The sequence below is a fragment of the Populus alba genome, chromosome 4 (genome assembly GCF_005239225.2).
Source record: "Populus alba chromosome 4, ASM523922v2, whole genome shotgun sequence".
In the NCBI taxonomy this organism is placed as follows: domain Eukaryota; kingdom Viridiplantae; phylum Streptophyta; class Magnoliopsida; order Malpighiales; family Salicaceae; genus Populus; species Populus alba.
Window position 1 is genome coordinate 8,775,203 of NC_133287.1, and position 21,875 is coordinate 8,797,077.

General features: G+C 30.5%; 3 protein-coding genes across 5 annotated transcripts; 2 read left to right on the plus strand and 1 right to left on the minus strand.

Moving 5' to 3' along the window:
* Positions 1 to 5,738: 5,738 nt before the first annotated feature.
* Positions 5,739 to 8,374, plus strand: LOC118056058 (histone chaperone ASF1B). Its single transcript, XM_035068165.2, has 3 exons — positions 5,739 to 6,127; positions 7,440 to 7,555; positions 7,660 to 8,374. The coding sequence occupies exons 1-3, from the start codon at positions 6,019 to 6,021 to the stop codon at positions 8,014 to 8,016; spliced, it is 582 nt and encodes a 193-aa protein (XP_034924056.1). The 5' UTR covers positions 5,739 to 6,018; the 3' UTR covers positions 8,017 to 8,374.
* Positions 8,375 to 9,900: 1,526 nt separating this feature from the next.
* Positions 9,901 to 12,784, minus strand: LOC118056048 (uncharacterized). 3 transcript variants are annotated; one of them, XR_012169586.1, is made up of 6 exons: positions 12,408 to 12,784; positions 12,061 to 12,111; positions 11,484 to 11,686; positions 10,599 to 10,730; positions 10,388 to 10,510; positions 9,901 to 10,299 (listed from the first exon to the last, which is right to left on the minus strand). XR_012169586.1 is itself a non-coding variant. In XM_035068145.2 (6 exons), the coding sequence occupies exons 1-6, from the start codon at positions 12,625 to 12,627 to the stop codon at positions 10,216 to 10,218; spliced, it is 750 nt and encodes a 249-aa protein (XP_034924036.1). In that variant the 5' UTR covers positions 12,628 to 12,777; the 3' UTR covers positions 9,901 to 10,215. The 3 variants fall into 3 exon arrangements, 2 of the variants coding, with proteins under 2 accessions (XP_034924036.1, XP_034924038.1); XM_035068145.2 differs by having other exon boundaries at positions 10,451 to 10,510; positions 12,408 to 12,777; XM_035068147.2 differs by having other exon boundaries at positions 10,451 to 10,510; positions 11,484 to 11,671; positions 12,408 to 12,773.
* A 4,859-nt stretch (positions 12,785 to 17,643) lies between these two features.
* Positions 17,644 to 21,822, plus strand: LOC118055950 (2-hydroxyacyl-CoA lyase). Its single transcript, XM_035067983.2, has 2 exons — positions 17,644 to 19,324; positions 21,132 to 21,822. Exons 1-2 carry the CDS (start codon positions 17,906 to 17,908, stop codon positions 21,444 to 21,446), a joined length of 1,734 nt encoding a protein of 577 aa, XP_034923874.1. The 5' UTR covers positions 17,644 to 17,905; the 3' UTR covers positions 21,447 to 21,822.
* The last annotated feature ends 53 nt before the right edge of the window (positions 21,823 to 21,875 follow it).

The window sequence follows — 21,875 nt, forward strand, 5'->3', positions numbered from 1 at the left end:
CTTCAATTTTTTTCAACCAAAAGGCAAAATGATAGCTTAACTTTATATGAAAAGACAACATTAGTCTCATCTCAAGCTTTCAAAGCTTGGAAAATCCAATATACAAGTCTACAGTGAAGTGTGTCTTGGTTCACAGTACATTTGCACATGGTTGTCAAACTCACGTTTGGGTCTGACACCAAACATGGTTTTCAGACCCAAGCTTGGAAATGTGGTTGTCAAACCTAAGTAAACAATAAATAAACAGAGGATAATTGTGCATTTCAGTTGTCAGGAAAGAGAAAAGAAAGAAAAAACGCCAACAATCAATCATCGGTGGCAATCCAACCATGATGTCTACAAACGCTACATCATGTGGAGGAGGACACATCTGTACATCTAGTTATATGGCAGATGGCTGGATTTGGTCACCGGAAAATGTCTCACGTGCCTCCTTAATGGTGCGAGTGTCGTCCACTTGATGTAGCTTTTCGATTAAAAAATAAAAAATACAATGTGAAAATACTAAAATGCCTCCCATGGTCCTCTTAATTATACAACATACCTATGTAAATTTCATTGTCACAATCTATGGTAATTTATGTCTAAAGTTATAGTAAAATCTCCACGTCATTTCGCTTTCTTTATAGTTGATTTTCAATTTGAATAATCATTGAAAAATTAAAAAAGAAAAGAAAATTAATCATCCATTGTAACTTTTTTTCTTGACAAAAAAAAATATAGCCAACTTTCAAACTTGAGCATCGACATGTTTGATGAAATATGTGAGATTTTTGTTAATTACTTGTTTTCAGAATATTTTTTATTAAGTAATATCCACGAAACATTATTACAGATAGGATTTGTTTAGTTCAATATATCATTATTCTTAAATAATATAGATGATATTAGTTGTAAATTTATCAAAATAACTAATATATTAAAACACATAGAGATTTCAGTGTGGCTATAGATTTAGTTTACTATTCACTACAATAGTAGAGTGACATTTATTGCCTTGGCAAAAAAAATTGCATGCCTTTGATTTAGGGATGTTTTGGTATTTTTACACAAGCTATTTGTGTGAGAGTATTTTTTATTGTGCAGTATTTTTATGAACAGTAAAATAATAAAAATATCCCCTGAGTAAAAAAAAAAAAACAATTCTATCATGTAGGGGTATAATTGGCATTTTTGTATACAATTCAATTACAAATGTATCATTGTATCTAAAAAATTTAATGCAAAGGGATAAGGGGTATTATCGTCTTTTAGCTCTGGTTTTTTGTTAAATGTTGGTTTGCATGAGGGTAGTGCAATAATTTACTATTAAAATAATATTTTTAATTAAAAAAATTGTCGAGTATTATGCATGCGCTAGCTAGTGAGAGACACCATGTCTTTGGGGTGGCGTGTGTGGTGTCTTCCAGTGGTCAAAAATAAAATTCCACCGTATAATCTGATTCCATGTCGTTTCCTCTTCCATTCTAATTAATGCATGTGGTTCAAATATTACTAGTTTATCGACAGTGATCCTTTTTTCTCTTCATTTCTCTCTCCTACCCCAATAAATAAATTATGCTCCTTAGTGTTATTGGTATTACACATTCAGTCTTTTTTAATTTTGATTTGTATATTTTTGTCACTTTCCATTTTGTTAAAGTTTTATATGATTTCACTTTAACTTTTGATTTCTAATTTGTATATATAATAATTTTTTATCCAATCCTTCTGCTTTTAATTTTGATTTTTTCCCCCTTTGTTCTTTTGACAAAGTTTTTATGACTTTTAATTTTATTCTTCAAATCAAGTTTATGAATTTGATTTTTTTCAATGATAATAATAATGATTTTAGTTTGATCTCTCTTATTTTGATTTATTACACTAATAATAATTGTGATAATAAAAACCACAATAATAGTGGTAATGAAAATAAAAATAATAGTATCACTAATACTATTAATAATAATAAAATGAGTGATGATGATAATAATAGTGACAATATTATTAGTACGAGGAAGAGTAGTAGTAGTAAAGATAATTATTATTATAGTAATATTAATATTAATATTAATAATAATGATGATGTTAGTAACTAGTAATAACAATAACAATTAATAGTAATTTTAGTTATGAAGACAATAGTAATAGTAGTAGCAGCAATAGTAATAATAATAATAATGTTAGTTATGATGATGATGATAGTGGTAATGATGATAATAATAACAATAATAATAATAGCAATAAACATTTGTTATCCCGTGTTAACTTATATTAGCGTTGTTACAAATTTGTCATAGCTAGTTTTTATGTTATTTTTTTATCTCATTTTAATACCTAAACATTATTTTTTGTATAAAAAAAATAGTCTGACTTTGCATGAAGCGGGAGAAACCAAGGCTAGTTTTTATTAGGCCAAAATTTTTTTATATTTTTTTAAAATTTCCTGTCACATAAAGAAAACTAGAAGAAGAAGAGGATGAGAAGGAGGAGGACATGAAAAAAAGAAAACATTCTTATCTTTTATCTTTTATTTGCTTGACCAAAAACAACCAAAAATCAAAATTAAGAGTCCAATATGAATAAAAAAGAAAGAAAGATATTCTGTAACATAATAAAATAAATGAAAGATTAATAAATAATATATTATTTTGGAGGTGAAATTTCATAACATTGATTTATAAAAAAAAAAAAAAACCTAAAAGAAAAGGTGAAAACATTGTTCAACTAGACAAATTGCACCATGGACAGGAATAGTATTTTCACCTTCTTGCCCTTTTAAAAAAACTAACAGGCTAATAGGTAGGGTAAAATCATCTTTGCAATTGGATCATTTTGGTATTTTTAAATTAATTGGGGACATAATGGGTATTTTATGTTTCAATGTCATAGTAAAATTACATCGCTACCTTAAAAGAAATAAATTGTTAGCTTCTATTGAGGATTATTTTTGTATTTTCATATAAAATATAAAAAGTAAAATAACTATTTACCCTTGGAATAAAAAAAAAACTGCCAATGGGCCTTTTTTGTATTTTTTTTTATTCAAAATACACAAAAAATAGACATAGATGCCCTTGAAGTTAAATTTTTTAACCCTTTGGTCAGAGGGTATTTTCTTCATTGTGTAGCTTTTTATTTCTTCTTTGTAATTAATGAGTTAAGGTGAGGTAGTTTAGTATTTTAATAAATAAAAAGTATTATAAAAAACACATTGTGCACGCGTCAGCCACTCTATTGTCTTTGGACGACGCATGTGACTGATTCTAGTTGTTAAAACTGCTGTTTCGAGGTGGTGTTCGGTTCATCTCAAGCGTTTTCTCCATAAACAAGCGATGCATGCACAAAAAGAATCTCCAATTTGGCATTGGAGGCCATTCCTTTTTTTCCTTTTTTTTTCCTCTTTCTTTTTTAGTGTTTGTGCCTACCCTACATTTTTTAAAATCATGCACTAAACTTCTCTTTCTTTTTTGTTCGTCTTTAATCTTATAGTTATTATTTGTTTTATTTGAATTAATTTATAAAATTAAAATTTTATTTCAATTTTATCTTGTAATAACATGCCCAAACACGCAAGGCAGGAGGAACCACTTTAAGGGAGGAAAAAGTGAAGAGAAAAGGAGTTGCCATCAATCATTCATTTTCTAGGTGTGATTAGCCACCTAATTAATTTCTATTGATTTAAATAAGTTCCAAACTTTAATCTACGTGAACTAAAATTAGAATTTGAGAGTTTGCTTGTGTTCGGAGAAGGTGTCGATACCCTTAAAACACTTATTCCAAAGAACAGTTACCCACAATACAAAAAAAAAGAAAAAAATTGGCTTTTATTGATTTCTATTATTTACTTCCTAAAATCTTAATGTTTTTTTTATGTTATTTTTTTCAATTATTGTCGGATATCTTTTAGGATCCTTAACATTTTTGGTAGGAGCATGTGGGATACCCTCCAATTTTTTTTATCTTGCAAGAATTACGTTTTTTTTATTCAATCAATTTTTTTTAAGGTTTTTGTAATTTACCAGAACATTTGGTAGAATCCGAAAACTAATCTCACTTTAGTTATAATTATTACCTTTAGTGTTATATATTTTATTGTTCTCCAATGTGGGTTTTTTTTTTTAAGACCTCCCAACATATTTGATGGGATCCAAAAATTATTTTCTCACCCCAGGAATTATTTTAGAAAATCATCTTGCAAATTTCCTAAAATTCTTTCATCAGGTAATTCTTACAACAAAAAACATTTATAAATACTCAAGTTGTTAATTAAAAATATTCATTATTATTTCAATATCTTTAGATACTGAGTTCTTATTAAGATTCCCCAACTAGTTTGATGGGATCCTAAAATCATTTCGTAAACCCCCCCTAAAATTCCATCATCAGATGATTTTTATTGTAAAATTATTTATAAGTGCTAAAGTTATTAACTAAAGATATTTCTTAATATTTTTTGTTACTAATTTTCAACATTTAAGTGAAATCTCTGAAGTGCATCTAGTGAGTTTCTAAAATTATTTTTTCATTTGGGAAATTGTTTTAAGAAATCATCCTGCAAACCTCCTAAAATTCCTCTGGAGGATGATTTTTATTATAAAATTATTTGTCAATGTCAAAACTACTAATTAATAATATGTTAAACATATTTTGCAAATTAGTTCATAAACTTTTAGATTGCACAAAAGGGGATGTTATGTATGCATTTTTTTTTTTTTATCACTGGAGTTATTTTAAGTCAGAGATTCAAACAAATGTTAGGTAAATGGGTATAATCTCGAATTTTTTATTTTTTTTTTATAAAATCAGGTATCTACGATCCTCATTTATTTTTTTACTTTATCAAATTTGATTTTTATTCTTTTAATTTTTATTTATATAATATAAGATAATTTTTAGAATTGAATTTTTTTTACAATTTCACCCTCCATTATTTTTTTTCCTATTAGATTTCATCCTCGTTCTTTTAAAATTTTTTTTCTTTGCAAAATTTATAGATCAATTTTTCTTAACTGATTTCATCCTTCAATATTTAAATGGTTTGGATTTGAGTTTATTGGTTAAGCCTGTTTCTAGAATTTCACTTGTTGCAAATTTTTAAAATTAATCAAGCTTTAAAGGTTTCACTTTGAATTGCTTTGTTTTATTTATCATTGTTTTTAAGCCAATGTGTTTTCGATTCAACCCTTAACATTTATTTAAATAAAGATTGAGTTTTATTTGTTTTCTAACTTTTTGCGTCCTTTATTTTTTTTATTTAATTAGATTATCTTGGGTCTTTTTATTTATTATTGTTTATTAAATTTAATTTTAAAAATAAATTTATTTTTAAGCTAAATATAATTGATTGATTGAATATAGACAAAAAATCACTTACTTTTGTTTTTTTTTTTCTTTTAAGGAACATTGCCCTAACGACATATAATGTTTTTTTATGTTATTATACAACATTTATAGTGGAATGAATGAGATTTGAGTCTTTATTGATCTTTTTTTTTTTAGTATTATATCAACAGCTCATTTATTTTATTTAATTGTTATCAAATGTTTTTTATAAGGTTTATTTGCTATAATTGCCTATGATTTAAATCAATTTATTACATTATTCAATCTTATTAAATCTAATTAAATTTATAATTCAAGTATCGGTTTTTATTGCTTCTTTAAAAATATTACCATTTTCTAAGCATCCTTGTTATACATTGAAAAAAATTTTAACCTGCACATGGCACGGCGCAAATCACCGAACTAGATGGGACTAAAATGTAAAATTTGATAAATCGAGCATTTCCAGCTCGGCCCTGGTGATATCCTGAGGCTCCCTCCCAAATCAATTCCCGCTCCCTCATTTCAATTCTCCCGCCATTCCCAAACATTAATAACAAAAACCCTAAAACAGAATTCAATTCCAAGTAACCCTATAATCACTCTCGATTTTGTGATTAGGCTTTCTTCTGTTTTGGGTTTTAGATGAAGGTTTTAGAACCTTAGGGTTTATGTGCTTTGTTTTGATTTGATTTGATAGAAAGACGGTGGATAATGAGTGCAGTGAATCTTACTAACGTTACCGTACTAGATAATCCGGCGCCGTTTTTGTCCCCGTTTCAGTTCGAGATCTCTTATGAGTGTTTGACTCCTCTTAAAGACGGTACCTTTCTCACTGTGTTTTAATCTGTAGTGCCTTTTCTTTTTTTCTTTTTATTAATTTTATTAATTAAAGTTTGAGTTGTTGAGAAACAACATTGTTTCTATGGATTCTGAACCAAAAATGTGATATGGGTTTTGATTTAAATCCTTAAAGAGGTGGTTTTTCTAGCCCATTGAGTTTGCTTTTTTTTTTTTTTAAAAAAAAAAAAAAAAATAAGCTGTTTTTAGGGATTTAGGTTCTGGTGTCAGAAGTTTGTTCTTTAAATAATTTTAGTGATTTGTATGCGTTGTTAAATGTGTTTTTTTTTTTTTTTTTTTTTTTTTGATCTTGAATTGAAATCAAAGATGGTTTGGTTTTAGTGACAGGGCCTGTTATTGTTGTGCATCTGACCTGCAATTTTTAGTTGCTGATGGGAATTACTTACTGCTGTCGTCGTCTAAGTTGGTGGAATTTCAGGTGTAAACCTGATGCTCTTGTTGCAATCTTACCCATTAGATATGTTAGTTCTTGTCGTTGGTAGGGACCCTGTTCAGAAACCAAATCTTGGAACATTATGGCATCTCTTTGATTCTTTGAATGATAACGAACCAGGCCTCTGGTTTTTATTTAACCTGTCATGATTTTTCAGGATATTGCGTCATGATTGCATGAAATTAGTGCCTATGTTTGTCATTGAGAGTAATATTAGCTTCAGACTCTTTCTGAAATATCCGGGTCATCAGTGATGCTAGAGAGAATGGTCCCTCAACTTCCTTCAATTAATTGCTCAGTGCTGTACTTATAGTGGCACTTTTGTAGCGTACACCTGCCTTTGCAATTGTTGTTTTGAGTCAGATAACCTCCAAGGCTCCAATTAGTTTCCTGTAAGATTGTATGGTGTGCAAGGATGTCTCCAAGGGCAAACATGTAGTGCACCAATGGACTTCATGAGAGGAAAAAAAAAAAACATAAAGAAATCCCAAACTGATTAAATTTGTGGATTGGCATATTTTTATTTACCAGATCTGGATCACATAACTTTTTTATTACGGTTTGGAATTCCTTGCATTTTAAGACAAGCATTTTCTATGTTCTTTGATTGCGAGGACTGCAAGTAATCTTGTTGGTATATCATGTTTTTATGTATCTTTTAATGTAAATATCCTACATGGTGTAGGAACTTAAATTGATCTTGTTCCTTTTCAGCCCAACTCTGTCTTCTGGATTTTCAACATTGGATCTTGTTCCTTTTCAGCCCAACTCTGTCTTCTGGATTTTCAACATTGTTTGTTCATCTTATAAAAGAATGTTCCATTTTGTTCTTGTGATGCAGATTTGGAATGGAAACTAATCTATGTGGGGTCTGCTGAGGATGAAACATATGACCAACTATTGGAGAGTGTGCTTGTTGGGCCTGTCAATGTTGGAAATTATCGTTTTGTCTTACAGGCAATTCTCTTTGAACATTTGTTTAGATTCTTTAAATTAGACTCCTATTTTGTTTCTGATTTGAATAAATTCTGATTCATGCATGCTGTGTGTATGCTTTGCAGGCAGACCCACCTGACCCATCGAAGATTCGTGATGAAGATATCATTGGTGTCACAGTACTTTTGTTGACGTGCTCTTATTTAGGTCAGGAATTTGTTCGAGTTGGCTACTATGTGAACAATGATTATGAAGATGAGCAACTTAGAGAGGAACCTCCACCTAAAGTGTTGATTGATAAGGTCCAAAGAAACATCCTATCTGATAAACCCAGGGTTACAAAGTTCCCCATCAATTTTTATCCTGAAAATACCGAGGGTGCGGAGGAACCTCTCGCAAACGATCAACCTGCAGAAACTGATGGAAATGAAGAACGACTGCCTGCTTCTCCTCATCAATCTTCAGATAAAGAGGGGCCTTAAATTACAATCAGCATCAACTCCTGGCCTCCCAAGTTTCTCATCCAGGTTCATATCATCAGGATTTTAGGTGATGCCTTTGCCATATTTTTTGACGTACGGAATGTGAACAACTGTTTTAGCTGGAAAGCAAGGAGTGATGGGGTTGATATACTGGGCTTTACTGGCTGTTTTTTTTTTTTTTTTTTGTCATCGATACAGTTGTAGTGCCGAGGTGACTGATTTTGTATTCTAATCGGATGGATTTAGTTTGTGATAAGCTGATAGTATGAATAGATGCATCTTAGGTTCATCAACATTTTATTATCTCAATTCGGATCTTGTGATTTCAACATCTAATATACAAAGTGTGTTTCTTTTCTCTGACATGTTTTTTTTTTTTTTCTTAGAGCATGTTCGTGTTTTCCTCTTCTGTAGTGTTGGGAGGTATTTATGCATATGCATATTATGAAACAACAAAATTATCCCTGCGATTTGCAGCAATGATGCTTCAATTTGGATGATAGTCCGTGAAATCACTGTGTTGTTATAAGTTTCGTCATGTCTTTTTCTTGGTGGTGTGTCACATGTCTGGGTGGTGTGGCAAATGTCGATGATGGTTGTTGTTACTGATATGACTTTTTATTTATTTATTTTTTTTTGTTTCTCTTAAAAATTACATCTTGGCTTATTTGTTGGTAGTATTTCAATTTTAATTCTTGTTCTTTTAATTTTTAAATTTTATTTTTTGGTTTTTTTGTAAATTTTTTTTTATTTTTAATTTTATTATTCAATTCTAATTTACTGTATATATATATATTATATATTATTTATTTATTTTTTTTTTCTAATTTGATCCCTATTTTTTTTTTACCTTTTGTCAATTAATTTTTTATTTTCAATTTTACTCTTCAATCAAAAATAAAATTATTTTATATTTTTATTTTTATTTTATCTTTATTCTTTTAATTATTGTTTTTTATTTTAGATTCTTTTATATAATTGATATTTTTTTTCAAATTAATCTTTTAATATTTAATTGGTTTGAAAGTTAAATTTTATAATTTTTTTTAAATATAATACTTTCAGTCTAATGTTATGAGTCGAAGGTTTGAAAATTAAACAAAGATTAACATTATTTTTTATATTATTGTTTTTACTTATCTTATTTTCACTTATTTTGTTTTAGCTTTGTAATTTTTTATATATATTTTTTATAAAATTATTGTAATCTCTAAACTCAAGTTGTTTTCAGCTATGATTTTTTTTTTTATAAAATTATTCTAATCTTCAAAACTCAGTTGCAAATTCTCTCTTTTTTTTATATATCATATTTATGTTATCTAAACATCATTTTTAATAATAATAAAAAATTTGCGGCGTAGCATGGCTATACACCAATAGTGAAATACTAAAAGAGCATTGATAATATTTTTTGAAATTATTTCGATCATAGTTGATTTTTATTGACATCTCAAGGTACAGAGAATTGTTCAAACATGAGCGTGTTGGATGATAATGGAGAAGGGCATCATTATCAAACCAAACGGGAGAAAACTATCAAATAAATCAATCTCTCTCAAAGAAGTTCCACTGTATTCATTTGTTCTTAGATTTATCCCTTGATTTCTCGTTGAAAAAGAACAAAGAAAAAAATAAGAATATCTGAAAAAAAGAGATGAAAAGGAATGGAACAAACACAGAAAGAATCATTACTTTTGATTCCTGAATCCTTTCCCCTCTCACTTTTTTTAATCATGAAGGAGAGGAGCAGATAATCTGTGTTCTCTGCAAATATAATTTGCGTGATTCTATAAATAAAACTTTGAATGATCCTTCCAATCAGTGATACAAAGCTCAAAGAACGATTCAACAGGGTGGCAACCGATTTCAAAATGAATCCTAAACTTTGACAAGGCTTTTCAGCTTGGCTTTGATTCTTGGAGAAGAGTTGAAAGAAAGACATCAGAGCAAATACACTGTTATACATAGTACCCGGTTAATTTCCCAGAAAAGCAGAGTGTTAAGCAAAATTTCAGTGCTATCCAAACAAAAGAAAGCCCGGTGCAATTCCAGATCTTACAAACATAAAGTTGAAGGGGGCAAAGAAACAAATAATTGTCAGCTGGAATTTATCATGCCAAGATTTAAGAGAGCACAGTAAATGTACGCCGCATGTTATTAACTCTGCGAATAAAGCAGCAAACACAAATGAAGCTTTCTTCACTTCTCATTTTTACGCCTTTTCTTGGGAGGACTTTTGGTTTTTGATGTTGTTTTCTCCATGCTTGCAGCATTCCCCTCTTTCTGCAGAAAAAATAAAGGAGTCAAACAACCTCACACTATAATTTAACTCAAACATACAAATGAAAGTAAACAAACAGATAATTTATACCCTCTTTTTTAATCTCTTTAACTCAAACATAGACATGAAAGTAAACAAACAGACGATTTATACCCTCTTTTTTAATCTCTTCCTTTGCCGCTGCCGCCCTTTATTTTTCTTTGTCGATTTACCCTATAAGATAAGTCAAAACTAGATTAGACACAGGGATATCTGATGTTCAATATGCCAATTTACTCATTTAGTTTCAAGAAGAAGCAACCTGTGCAAGAGCTACAGTTCGAGCATGTCTCTCTGCATGTGTCTCCTCGTCCAAGTTCTCAATTTCCCCATCACTGTTAAGCATTACCTTCAGCCTATTTTCCTTCATCAATTTCTCAGATCGAGCATGTCTCTACAACCAAAAACAAAACTTCATTAAGTAATGTAAGGCTAAAGCTAAGTACCAGCTTTCAAAGCTCTCAATTCCATGCCAATCAATTTGAAAGTAAATGCAGTTACGGAGAGTTAATGTTTGTGTCATCCATGTCATGGTAAGATACTAACAAATTCTCATCTTATAACCACACAAAATAGTACATTGATGCAGCCAACAATATTCAATGTTTCACAAATTCTCATCAATTTGAAAGCTCTCAATTCTATGCCAATCAATTTGAAAGTAAATGCAGTTTCATGTCATCCATGTCATGGTAAGATACTAACAAATTCTCATCTTATAACCACACAAAATAGTACATTGATGCAGCCAACAATATTCATTGTTCCACATGGAAAAGTGATAGTGAATAATGTTTTATATTAATGACTGCTATTGAACATGGATGCTCCATACCCTCTTTTTCATAAAAATAGAAAAAAGATCGAAATGATAATACAAGAAAAATAAATGAAAAGGATATGATTATGCTGGCCTGCATAATTCATCTAACAGAGAATACAAAAAATGAAGGGTAGGAGGAGAAAAAAGAGTGAATTACATCTACAATGACATTGGAAAGAACAAAAAGAAAAGAGCAAAACAATCTATTTGATCGAATAACTATATCATGTACAAGTCACCTTATCAACTGGTACTGTTTCCTTGCACATTAGATTCCAAATGGTGGGGTATAGAATTGTTAGAACATTACATGCAATGCCTTACCTTAGAGCTAAGATGGGCCCTCATAGTCTCCTCAGTCAAACAGATAATTCGAGGGCAGATCCTGCACTTATAAACTGATTTGCACTTTAATATACAATCTGGAATATCATCTGGTAATGATTCCTCATCAGCTGTGGCATTAGATTGCTTCTTGAGTATTTCAATGCCAGTACGGGTTTTTCTGTCATCTGCAGTTTCATCATCTTCAGACATCTCAAAATAATAATCCAGTTTTGAATGCAAATGTTAAGTTGTCCATTAACGTAACAAATAAAACAGGATGAATTGGTTAGTAACCATCCACAACTACTAAACATCTTAGACAAGGGCTCAAAATAACAGACAAAAGTTGCACATAGGGTCATAGTACAGTGGAAAAAGCACACTCGAAACAATCATTCAAAATGTCAAGGATAATTAATCTATGCTACCAATACTATGACATTTCCAATTGTAACAAACATGAGTCATTTGATCCCTCAAAAAGAATCATAGAGGACAATTATCCTCCAATATGCATATAGCCTTCCTACTTGAAAAAAATCTCAATACCATAAATGAAAAAAATAAATCCTACCTGATGAATAACCATCAATCACATTTGCTGAGCTATCCTCACTCTCATAACCTGCAACATATCAATGAGCCATAAGAAACCAGTCAGTCAGCAGCATACTAATCAAAAGGAAAACCAGTTTACTTGCTAAAAGAAAAGCTTTTCAAGAAAACAAGCAAATAACTAAACATCATAAAAATTTAAAAACATGATGGCATGAAAAATAAAACACAATTTGCTAGTAATAAACTATCAGAATGGCTGCCCAAAATCACTTCTCTATAAAGACCAAAACTTTTCACTAATATCAACAATCTAACTCAGACCCACTAAGCCAAATTAAGTCAAACACAGAATTAACAACAAACCTGATGATGATGATGATGAAGCCTCCGACTCGCTTTCCTCTTTTGGCTCAGCAGCTGTACCATCATCCTCAGATTCACTGTTTTCTTCTGGGTCAGCAACCACATCATCCTCTGATTGTTCAGTAGCGCCAGCTTCAGAATCCGAAGAAGATGATGATGAATCAGAGGAAGCTTCATCCTTCTCTCCATGCTCTGCTTTAAAAAATCTCCTCTTTATCATGATTTTTTCCAAAGCAGCAAGCAATTATGGTTAGTCAAATTGAATAAGAGGCGACGGCTTGCTCGCAAAGAGACAGGGTTTTGGGTTTTGCAGGTGACAACTGCGAGTGAGAGAGACTCAGAGAGAGAGAGAGAGAGAGAGGAGTTCGGGTTTCGTAAGAAACCCGGCCCAGTATTGGTCAAGGCCCATTTCTTTAATCTTACCAATCTTTTTTCTCTACTTCAAAGAATTTTTTTAAGGGTTTCGTATTTCTAGTTATCCTTCTCTCTCTTTTTTTTTCCTTTAATGGAAAAAATTGAAAACATTTCAAGTCGAAAAAGGCCACGAGATTATTTGATTATTGTCCACGACTTAGGGTATTAGAATAATTTACAGAGAAATAAAAATGAATTTGCTTTAAGCATGGGAGCTCTATCATCTCTTAAATATAGATAGCAGTTGCAGATAATGTCAATATTAAAATGTAATTATTATTATTTTTTTAAAGTATTTTTTACCGGAAAATATATTAAAATAATATATTTTTTAAAAATTATTTTTGATATTATTATATTAATTTAAAAACATTAAAAATATATTAATTTAAAATAATAAAAAAAATAAATTTTTTTAAAATATAAAAAAATATATAATATAAATAGTAAACGCAAAGGAGACGGTGGTGGGGGCAAATGCAACTATCATAGTGATAATATTTATGGATTAATTTACTGGTAGCTAAAGGGTCCATCCTCCTTTCTTTATTTCTTTCAATAAAATAAGGTTGCGTAGATGTATTTATTCAAATCTTTTCTTGCGTCGTTCAATCCTGATCTCCGGCTACTTTATTTTTTTAAAAAAAATATATATTTTTTAAATTTCAATTTAATATTTTTAATATTTTTTAATATATTAATATAAAAAATATTATTTTAATATATCTTTAATTGAAAATACTTTTTAAAATAAATTTTATCACACTCTCAAAAGTAAATTAATTTTTTTAAATATTTTTATATTTTTTTAATATGGTAATATTAAAAATAAAAAATATATTATTTTAATATATTTTAAAATAAAAATAACACTTTAAAAAAAATTTCGCTACTTTAAAAGTATACCCACCATCACCAGACCACGTGTTCAGCAACGACCCGCGACCTTCCTTTTTGAGATAATTAACTAATAATCATCCCGCCAATTAAAGAGCGCAGAATTCAAGATCAATTTCGCTTTGTCTAGGTTAATACCGTCTTTTCATCACCTCCGATGCTTTTCCTCTCAACGCAAGAACCTACCGAACAAACACGTGCTAGTTACTCTAATCTCTCTCTCTTCGCTCATGTAAGACAAAAGGAAAATAAATAAATAGTTGATAAATCTATTGTTCTTAAATACTAATAATAATAAATAAATAAAACACTAAGATTTCATACTTGTAAGATGAAAAAATCATTAGAATTACATTCCAAAATGAAAAATAAATTAAGACAACTCTGGGTTGATTATTGATACAATGTATAATTTCTCAATTTTTTTTTCTTGTTAACAATAGTTTTTTTTTTAAGTTCCTGAATTTTTTTTCTTTTTGCAATTCAATTATTGAATTTTAGATATTTTTTAATTTTAGTCTTACAAGTTATATTGATATTGATATTGATATTGATATGGTTTTATGTGTTATGATATATTTTCTGCGTATTCAATGTTCATAGAATATTCCATCATTAAACTAAAAATTAAAGATTGATTTTATAAAATAGATTTTTAGGTTATTATTAAAAAATTAAAAGAATAAGACCAAAACTAACTTAAAAAAACATATCTTATTTTTTTCATTTACAGCATTCAAAGTGCATAGAAAACACCAATATATTCCCTCAAATTTTTATTTTTTGAATATCTTGTCTTTATTCATTTATGTTTTTATGATTCAATCCTAGAATTTATTTTAGTCATGTTTCAATTCATGGATGTTTACAGGAGCTTGATGGAGATGGTTTTGCCAAACCTACTATAAAAACTAATTGAAACCCATGAATCTTATAGAATATAGATATTTCTAGAATGTTTCTAGACGAGAACAAATTGAAATTTTAGTTTTTTGAAATTACAAAACTCATATCCTGATTTTTCAGTCATCAAATGTAATTGGAAAATATTTATGATAATAACACGTCGTCTTCTACAATATTATTTGACAAAGTTGATGATATATCATCTGTTATATATATATAAAAAAAAAAACTCTAATTAATAATGTGGTGTCCACTTTTAAAAAACAAAAGAACCTCAACTAAGGTCACATGAGCTTTTTCATTTTAGGTCAAGCATGCGAGCCTTGTCTGTTAGACTTAGTAGTGCATGATCTCCTTTTATTTTTTAAATTTAATTTTTAATCACTATCCTCTCTTTCATGTTTTAAATTATTTAGTTTTTTTACAAAAATAATGATCCACCCTCTGGATTATTTCTATAATCTTATAATATCTCAAAGAGGTTATTATAATTTATCATCAATCTTGTAAAATTTTTGAAAAATAAGTTGTATTTGCACCATGCATGCATTTATAAAAACAAAAATCATATGTATTTAGTGATTAAAATTAATCTCCAAGATAAATAAGATAAAACATATAAAATTAATGGACAACTAAGGAGATTTTTTTTTTCATCTATCTTTTGCCTCTTAAAAGGAAGATAAACTTTTATTATAATTTCTAATTAGTATTAACAATTTTTTTAATAATTTACGGTTCATATATTTCTCAATTTAATATATAAAACAAAAGCATCGTTTTTCTATTTGTCAATTAAAAAAATTTATGATATTGAAAAACACATCCATGACAATATCATCCTTTTATTTTGTATTACAAATTGGATTGGAATCACATCCCCAACACAACCCGGGAACACTGGCGAGCCTAATCTAAAAATTTATATACCAAAGCAAGAGAGAGGCGAGGAGCTAAATAAAGAAAGAAGAAGAAATCTCAAATTAGTTTTTATACGCTGATCACCAATTCAAGTCATGACTTAGTGCCCTATCTGTTCCAATATGGGACACAAATCCCATTACTTTAGCCTAAATTAGGGCTGCGATGCAAGGTGAAGCAACTTTTTTTTCAACGTGCACGTGTAGCCTACATTTTAAAAAAATAAAAACTTCAAAATTTAAAATTATTATCATTATCATTATTAATAATATCATCACTATTACTATTACCATTATAAATTTATAACCACAACCACCACCACCACCACTATTATTATTATTATTATTATTATTATTACCATTCCCACCATAACTACTAACATTATCATTATTAATATTAATAATAACATTTCTGCTAATAATATTAGTATTATTTTAACAACTATTATCACAATTATTATTATTATTATTATTATTATGTTTGTTGTTATTGTTGCTGCTGCTATTACAATTATCACTATAACTATTATTATAACAACTATTACTATTATCACTATTTTTTTTCTTCTTTATCATATTATTATTATTAGTAGTAATAGTAGTAACAATAATAGTAGTGATAACAACAATATTATTACCACTACCATCATCACAACTATTATTATTATCACCACTAATTTTATTATTGTTATTATTGTTATCATCATCATCATCATTGTTGTTGTTGTTGTTATTATTACTAATTTAATTGTTATTGTTATCATCATTATCATCAATAATAATAATAATAATTGTAATGTTAGTTATAATTATTATTATAACTAACATTACAATTATTATTATTATTATTAATATTACCATGACTATTATTACAATTATTTCAATTATTGTTATTATTATTGTTGTTGAGAAAATAAAAATTATGAACTTGATTTGAAAGATATAATTAAAAACTACAAAAATTTTGACAAAAAAACCAAGGAAAACAATAAGAAATCAAAGGAAAATAGACCAAATTAAATTAATTATTATATCATTGAAAAAAAAATTATAAACTTAATTTAAATATATAATTGAAAGCCATAAAAACTTTGACAAAAAAGCAAATGAAAAAAAAAAAAAAATTAAAAGTAGAAAGACTAGATTGAAATATCTTATATATATATATATATATATAAATAAATTAAACACCAAGGGCTAAATTGAAAACAAACAAAACTTTAACAAAAAATAAAATAACTAAAAAACATCAAATCAAAACTTAAAGGTTTGGATCTAAAATAACAATAACAACAAGGACCATAGTGTATTTACCAAGATAGGAGAAAGAAATAAAGGAATAAAAAAAAAAGATCAATGGTAACACACCGGCCATATTTGAGAAATGCACATAACCTATATTGGAAGAGGAGACAACAAGGACTAAACTAAGATGACAAAAGTTAATTTTTGATTGTTAGAAACTACTGCACGCACCGTCTAAAGTGTGTGGTGGCTCCAAGGCTTTAATGCGTGTAACAACTTTTTAAATATAAAATTATTGTATTTAATGGTAAATTACATTATTGTCCTCAACCAATTTATAATTAACAAAAACTTTATTTTAAAAGACCCAAATACCCTTTACTACAATAAATTCAATGTCTTGCATCCAGGTTGCATGTGTAATTATAATGTATATGAAAAAATACCTAAATACCAGGACCTAAAACCACTTATTTTTTTACTTTTGAAGATGTATTTTGGTTATTTTACTATTCATTAAAAATATTGAATAAAATGCTCCTAAATAAATTAGTAATGATTAATATACTTGGTAAAAATACCAAAATATCAAAAACATATATATTTTTTTATGAAAAAGATAAAAAAGTTATTATTATTAGTGAATAGAAAACGTGCGAGGAGCTACAGTGATGCATCTTACTGTTTTTTAACAACTATTAAAATTAGAAGTTCGAGAATATATATTGTCACATCGAGAAAAAAAAATAAAATCTTATAAAAAATAAAATAAAATAAAAATAATCATGCAAGAATTATCCATGCTCAACCCACATCACTAGTCAATTGAACATGTAGATTATTAAAGATCGCACAAGAGCATATTTTCAAATCAATAATGCATCAATCAAGATTAAAAACAAGTCCAAAGAAAAAGAAAAAGAAATGTGAATGAGATTTTGAATTTAAAATACACCCTTCCCCATAAGACACAATCCTCAGCACAAACCTAAAAATTCCAGCAAATGATCTCCTACCTATAAACACCTCACCCGCAACCCAACAAGCCTCGTATCCAAATCAAATTCCTCCTCCCTCACCCCACCAGACCAAACCAAACTCCATTGCTCCTCTTTCATGGCAGAATCCAATTCCCAAACCACCTCACAAACCCTCATTGACGGCAACACCCTCGCCGCCAAATCTCTCGCCGCCTACGGCATAACCCATATGTTTGGCGTCGTGGGTATTCCGGTAACCTCCTTTGCCAATCGTGCTGTGGCCGCTGGAATCCGTTTCATTGCCTTTCACAACGAGCAATCTGCTGGGTACGCTGCCTCTGCGTACGGTTACCTCACCGGCCGGCCTGGGATTCTCCTAACAGTCTCTGGGCCGGGTTGCGTTCACGGGCTTGCTGGATTGTCTAATGCCATGATTAATACATGGCCTATGGTCTTGATCTCGGGTTCTTGCGATCAAAACGATGTTGGTAGAGGTGATTTTCAAGAGCTTAACCAAATTGAAGCTGCAAAACCGTTTTCCAAACATTTAGGTAAAGCTAAAGACATTAAAGAAATACCTAAATGTTTTTTTGAAGCGCTCGATTCTGCTGTTTTGGGCCGGCCTGGTGGGTGTTACTTAGATCTTCCAACTGATGTTTTGCATCAGACAATATCGGAATCCGAGGCGGATAGTTTGATAAAATCTGCTGCGGATGTTTCAGAAATTGAAAAGGGTGCGAAGAAGATTACTACTGCAAGTTTGGAAGTTGAAAGGGCGGTGGATTTGCTTAGAAATGCTGAAAGGCCATTGATTGTGTTCGGAAAAGGTGCTGCTTATGCCCGTGCGGAGAATGAGCTAAAGAGATTAGTGGAAAGTACTGGGATTCCGTTTTTGCCAACCCCTATGGGAAAAGGGTTGTTGCCTGATACACATGAACTTGCTGCTAGTGCCGCGAGGTCACTTGCTATTGGGAAATGCGATGTTGCGCTTGTGGTTGGCGCGAGGCTTAATTGGTTGTTGCATTTTGGGGAACCGCCTAAGTGGTCTAAGGATGTGAAGTTTATTTTGGTTGATGTTAGCGAGGAGGAGATTGAGTTGAGGAAGCCGCATTTGGGCTTAGTTGGAGATGCAAAAAAGGTGTTGGAATTGGTAAATAAGGAGATCAAGGAGGATCCTTTTTGTTTGGGGAAGAATCATCCGTGGTTGGAGGCGATTTCAAAGAAGGCTAGGGACAATGTGTCGAGAATGGAGGCACAGCTGGCTAAGGATGTTGTGCCGTTTAATTTTTTGACGCCAATGAGGATTATTAGAAATGCGATCTTAGAAGTGGGGAGTCCTGCACCGGTATTGGTTTCAGAGGGGGCGAATACAATGGATGTTGGCAGAGCTGTTTTGGTTCAGACTGAGCCAAGGACGAGGTTGGATGCAGGAACTTGGGGGACTATGGGTGTTGGTTTGGGTTATTGCATTGCTGCTGCAGTTGCTGAGCCTCATCGCCTTGTGGTTGCAGTTGAGGGCGACTCTGGATTTGGGTTCAGTGCGATGGAAGTTGAGGTACGAGCCTTTACTCATTACTACAATCATGTTTAAATTTTTAGTGCTGAGAACTTTTTGTAATATTTGATTGTTCTAACATTCGAATATGATGTGCTTTTATCATTCTCTGTTTCTTGGATACTGCAGCTGGCTGTTTACTGCACTTATTTTTATGTGTGTTTTAAAGGGGGACTATCTTTTTGTGATAAATTGTCTCATCATGCATTCTGTTACTTGTATTTCTGACCATTGTAGAACCATTTCAATTGAGTGAAACATCGAAAGAGTCCTTTCTGTTTCTTTTGTTTGTTTTTTTTTACCCCGAAGTCACTTCAAAATTATTTCTCGATGGTAACATCAAGCCACAAACCAAAACATCCATTGCATACATGGAATCATTGTTAGTGTCACACATAGCCATTTATCTCCATATGATTATGTCTGTATCTTTTAAATGTATCGTAGTCAAGCTATTGGAGACCAAGATTTTCTTTGCACTTTTGACATGATAAATGAATTGACCAAGTCAAGTCAATTTTACTAAAACTGTGTTTTTTTTTTCTTTTGAAGATTAGGATTAATGAAATATTGGACGAATGTTAAACATTTCACCATAAATTATCGGTTAAAAAACATATGTAAACAGATTAATTAAATTGTACAGGAGCTTAGCTATTCTCTCACAAAAAAGACTTTATTAAAAGTCACTTAGTCCATCCAAAAACTTTAAGATATAAATTCTATTTAAGACACTATTAATGGTGAATATAAAATGGGCCATTCATTAGGTTGTAAATGACATTTTTGTATATCCAAAAACACAGTGCATGCATCAACCACTGGAAAAGGAAAATTTTTGCACACCAATACTGTTTTATTCCTTTTAATTTCATTCATACTTTTTTTTTTATCAAATCAGAAAATGTAAGCTTTAATCTTGTGAAATCTCTTTATCATTGTTGCCTTAAAAGTTAAATGTCTACTATTCTTCCCTACAAAAAGCACCATTTTATCAAATGCTGAATAGCTGGGCTATCCACGTGTCAGCTAATGAGAGTACCACTTCTTTGTCTTCCATTTTCTAATCTTATTATTATATTAGACTAGATATGCAGTCATAAAATGTTATGCATTTCCTTGCAAAGGGTTAGCTTTTATGTAGTTTGAAGTTTGTTTGGAATCAGAAGTTCATGTACATGCATGTCTATGTTTCATTGGAAAAGATGTCTATGCAATGCACAGGGTATGAATTTACTTGACTGGTATACTTTGGGAATTTAAAGAAAATAGCAGATTTATAGTATTAAGTAGTATACTATGTGATGTGTGGCTTAGCTTATTATATCACATTGGTCAAAGTACATTTGCTCTTAAAATTTTTTAAGGAATGGGAAATATCACTCTAAAACCAGCTGTATGCTGGTCTTCGAATAACCTTTTTATTCATCACTGAACTGTACCTTTTAGCAAGTTAGTCATGCATAGTTTTCGATCATTGTGTTTTCTGCAGTCATGAAGCATATGTCTTAGAATTAAACGATTTTAGGGGTTATGGGTGAAAATGAATGCGGTGGTATGAAAGCATATATAGATTTTGATAAAATCTCAATCGGTTTAACTAATCTGCAGATGCCTTTGTTGTTTTCTGCCCTTTCTTTTTTGTATAAGGTGTCTCTTTTATGACTCAGATGAGAAAAAATAATTATAATAATTAAAGAAAAGACAATGCACCTGTTGAAGTTTTCAAGTCACCCTTTGTTTTTGCTTGTCTCATGATATAAAATAAAATTAACAGGTTACATTTATATTGTAAAATCTTTTGTAGACATTGGTTCGTTACCAGCTGCCCGTGGTCGTGATAGTTTTTAACAATGGTGGTGTTTATGGTGGTGATCGGAGGAACCTTGAAGAAATTACAGGGCCTTTTAAAGATGATCCAGCACCCACATCTTTTGTCCCTGGCGCTGCTTATCATGTTTTAATTGAAGCTTTCGGGGGGAAGGGCTATCTTGTCGGGACACCTGATGAACTCAAGTCTGCCCTTTCTGAATCCTTCACTGCAAGAAAGCCAGCTGTTATAAATGTCACCATCGACCCTTATGCTGGTGCAGAAAGTGGTAGGATGCAGCACAAAAACTGAGGTAGCCTTCACACGTCTCTTTGTTTTAATCTGTACATCCCTTGGCTGAACTGGTTTTGCAGGATCCCGTTTAATAATGTAAAATCACTCGAGTACCATCTGTTTCTCCTGTTAGATCCTCTTCTGCAGGCATGCATGCTGAAGAAGCATAAATTAGTAATAAAACAGAGTGTTACACCTTCTTTTGTAGTATCCTCAGTCGAGGAGGGGTTTGGCAAGGACTAGGCTGTAGTTTGATATATGTGTATAGGATTCACATGGCAGTCATATAATGATGGTGATTTAATTAAGTGCTGGGTTCTCAATGTACCCTTTTGTTTAGTTTCGTGTAAGCAAATGGAATTATTGCAGCTAATAAACTAGTTTGTTTACAGAATTGCAATCAAAGAAACAGACTTCAGTACTTGGTAAAAAATTGAAATTTAGTTA

Coding starts and splice junctions, on each gene's coding strand:
- LOC118056058 (XM_035068165.2), top strand. CDS start 6,019: ATGAGTGCAGTGAATCTTACTAACGTTACCGTACTAGATAATCCGGCG. Junction 6,128..7,439: donor TTTGACTCCTCTTAAAGACG/GTACCTTTCTCA, acceptor CTTGTGATGCAG/ATTTGGAATGGAAACTAATC. Junction 7,556..7,659: donor ATTATCGTTTTGTCTTACAG/GCAATTCTCTTT, acceptor TATGCTTTGCAG/GCAGACCCACCTGACCCATC.
- LOC118056048 (XM_035068145.2), bottom strand. CDS start 12,627: ATGATAAAGAGGAGATTTTTTAAAGCAGAGCATGGAGAGAAGGATGAA. Junction 10,511..10,598: donor GAACTGTAGCTCTTGCACAG/GTTGCTTCTTCT, acceptor CTTATCTTATAG/GGTAAATCGACAAAGAAAAA. Junction 10,300..10,450: donor GGAAGAGATTAAAAAAGAGG/GTATAAATCGTC, acceptor TTTTTTCTGCAG/AAAGAGGGGAATGCTGCAAG.
- LOC118055950 (XM_035067983.2), top strand. CDS start 17,906: ATGGCAGAATCCAATTCCCAAACCACCTCACAAACCCTCATTGACGGC. Junction 19,325..21,131: donor TCAGTGCGATGGAAGTTGAG/GTACGAGCCTTT, acceptor AATCTTTTGTAG/ACATTGGTTCGTTACCAGCT.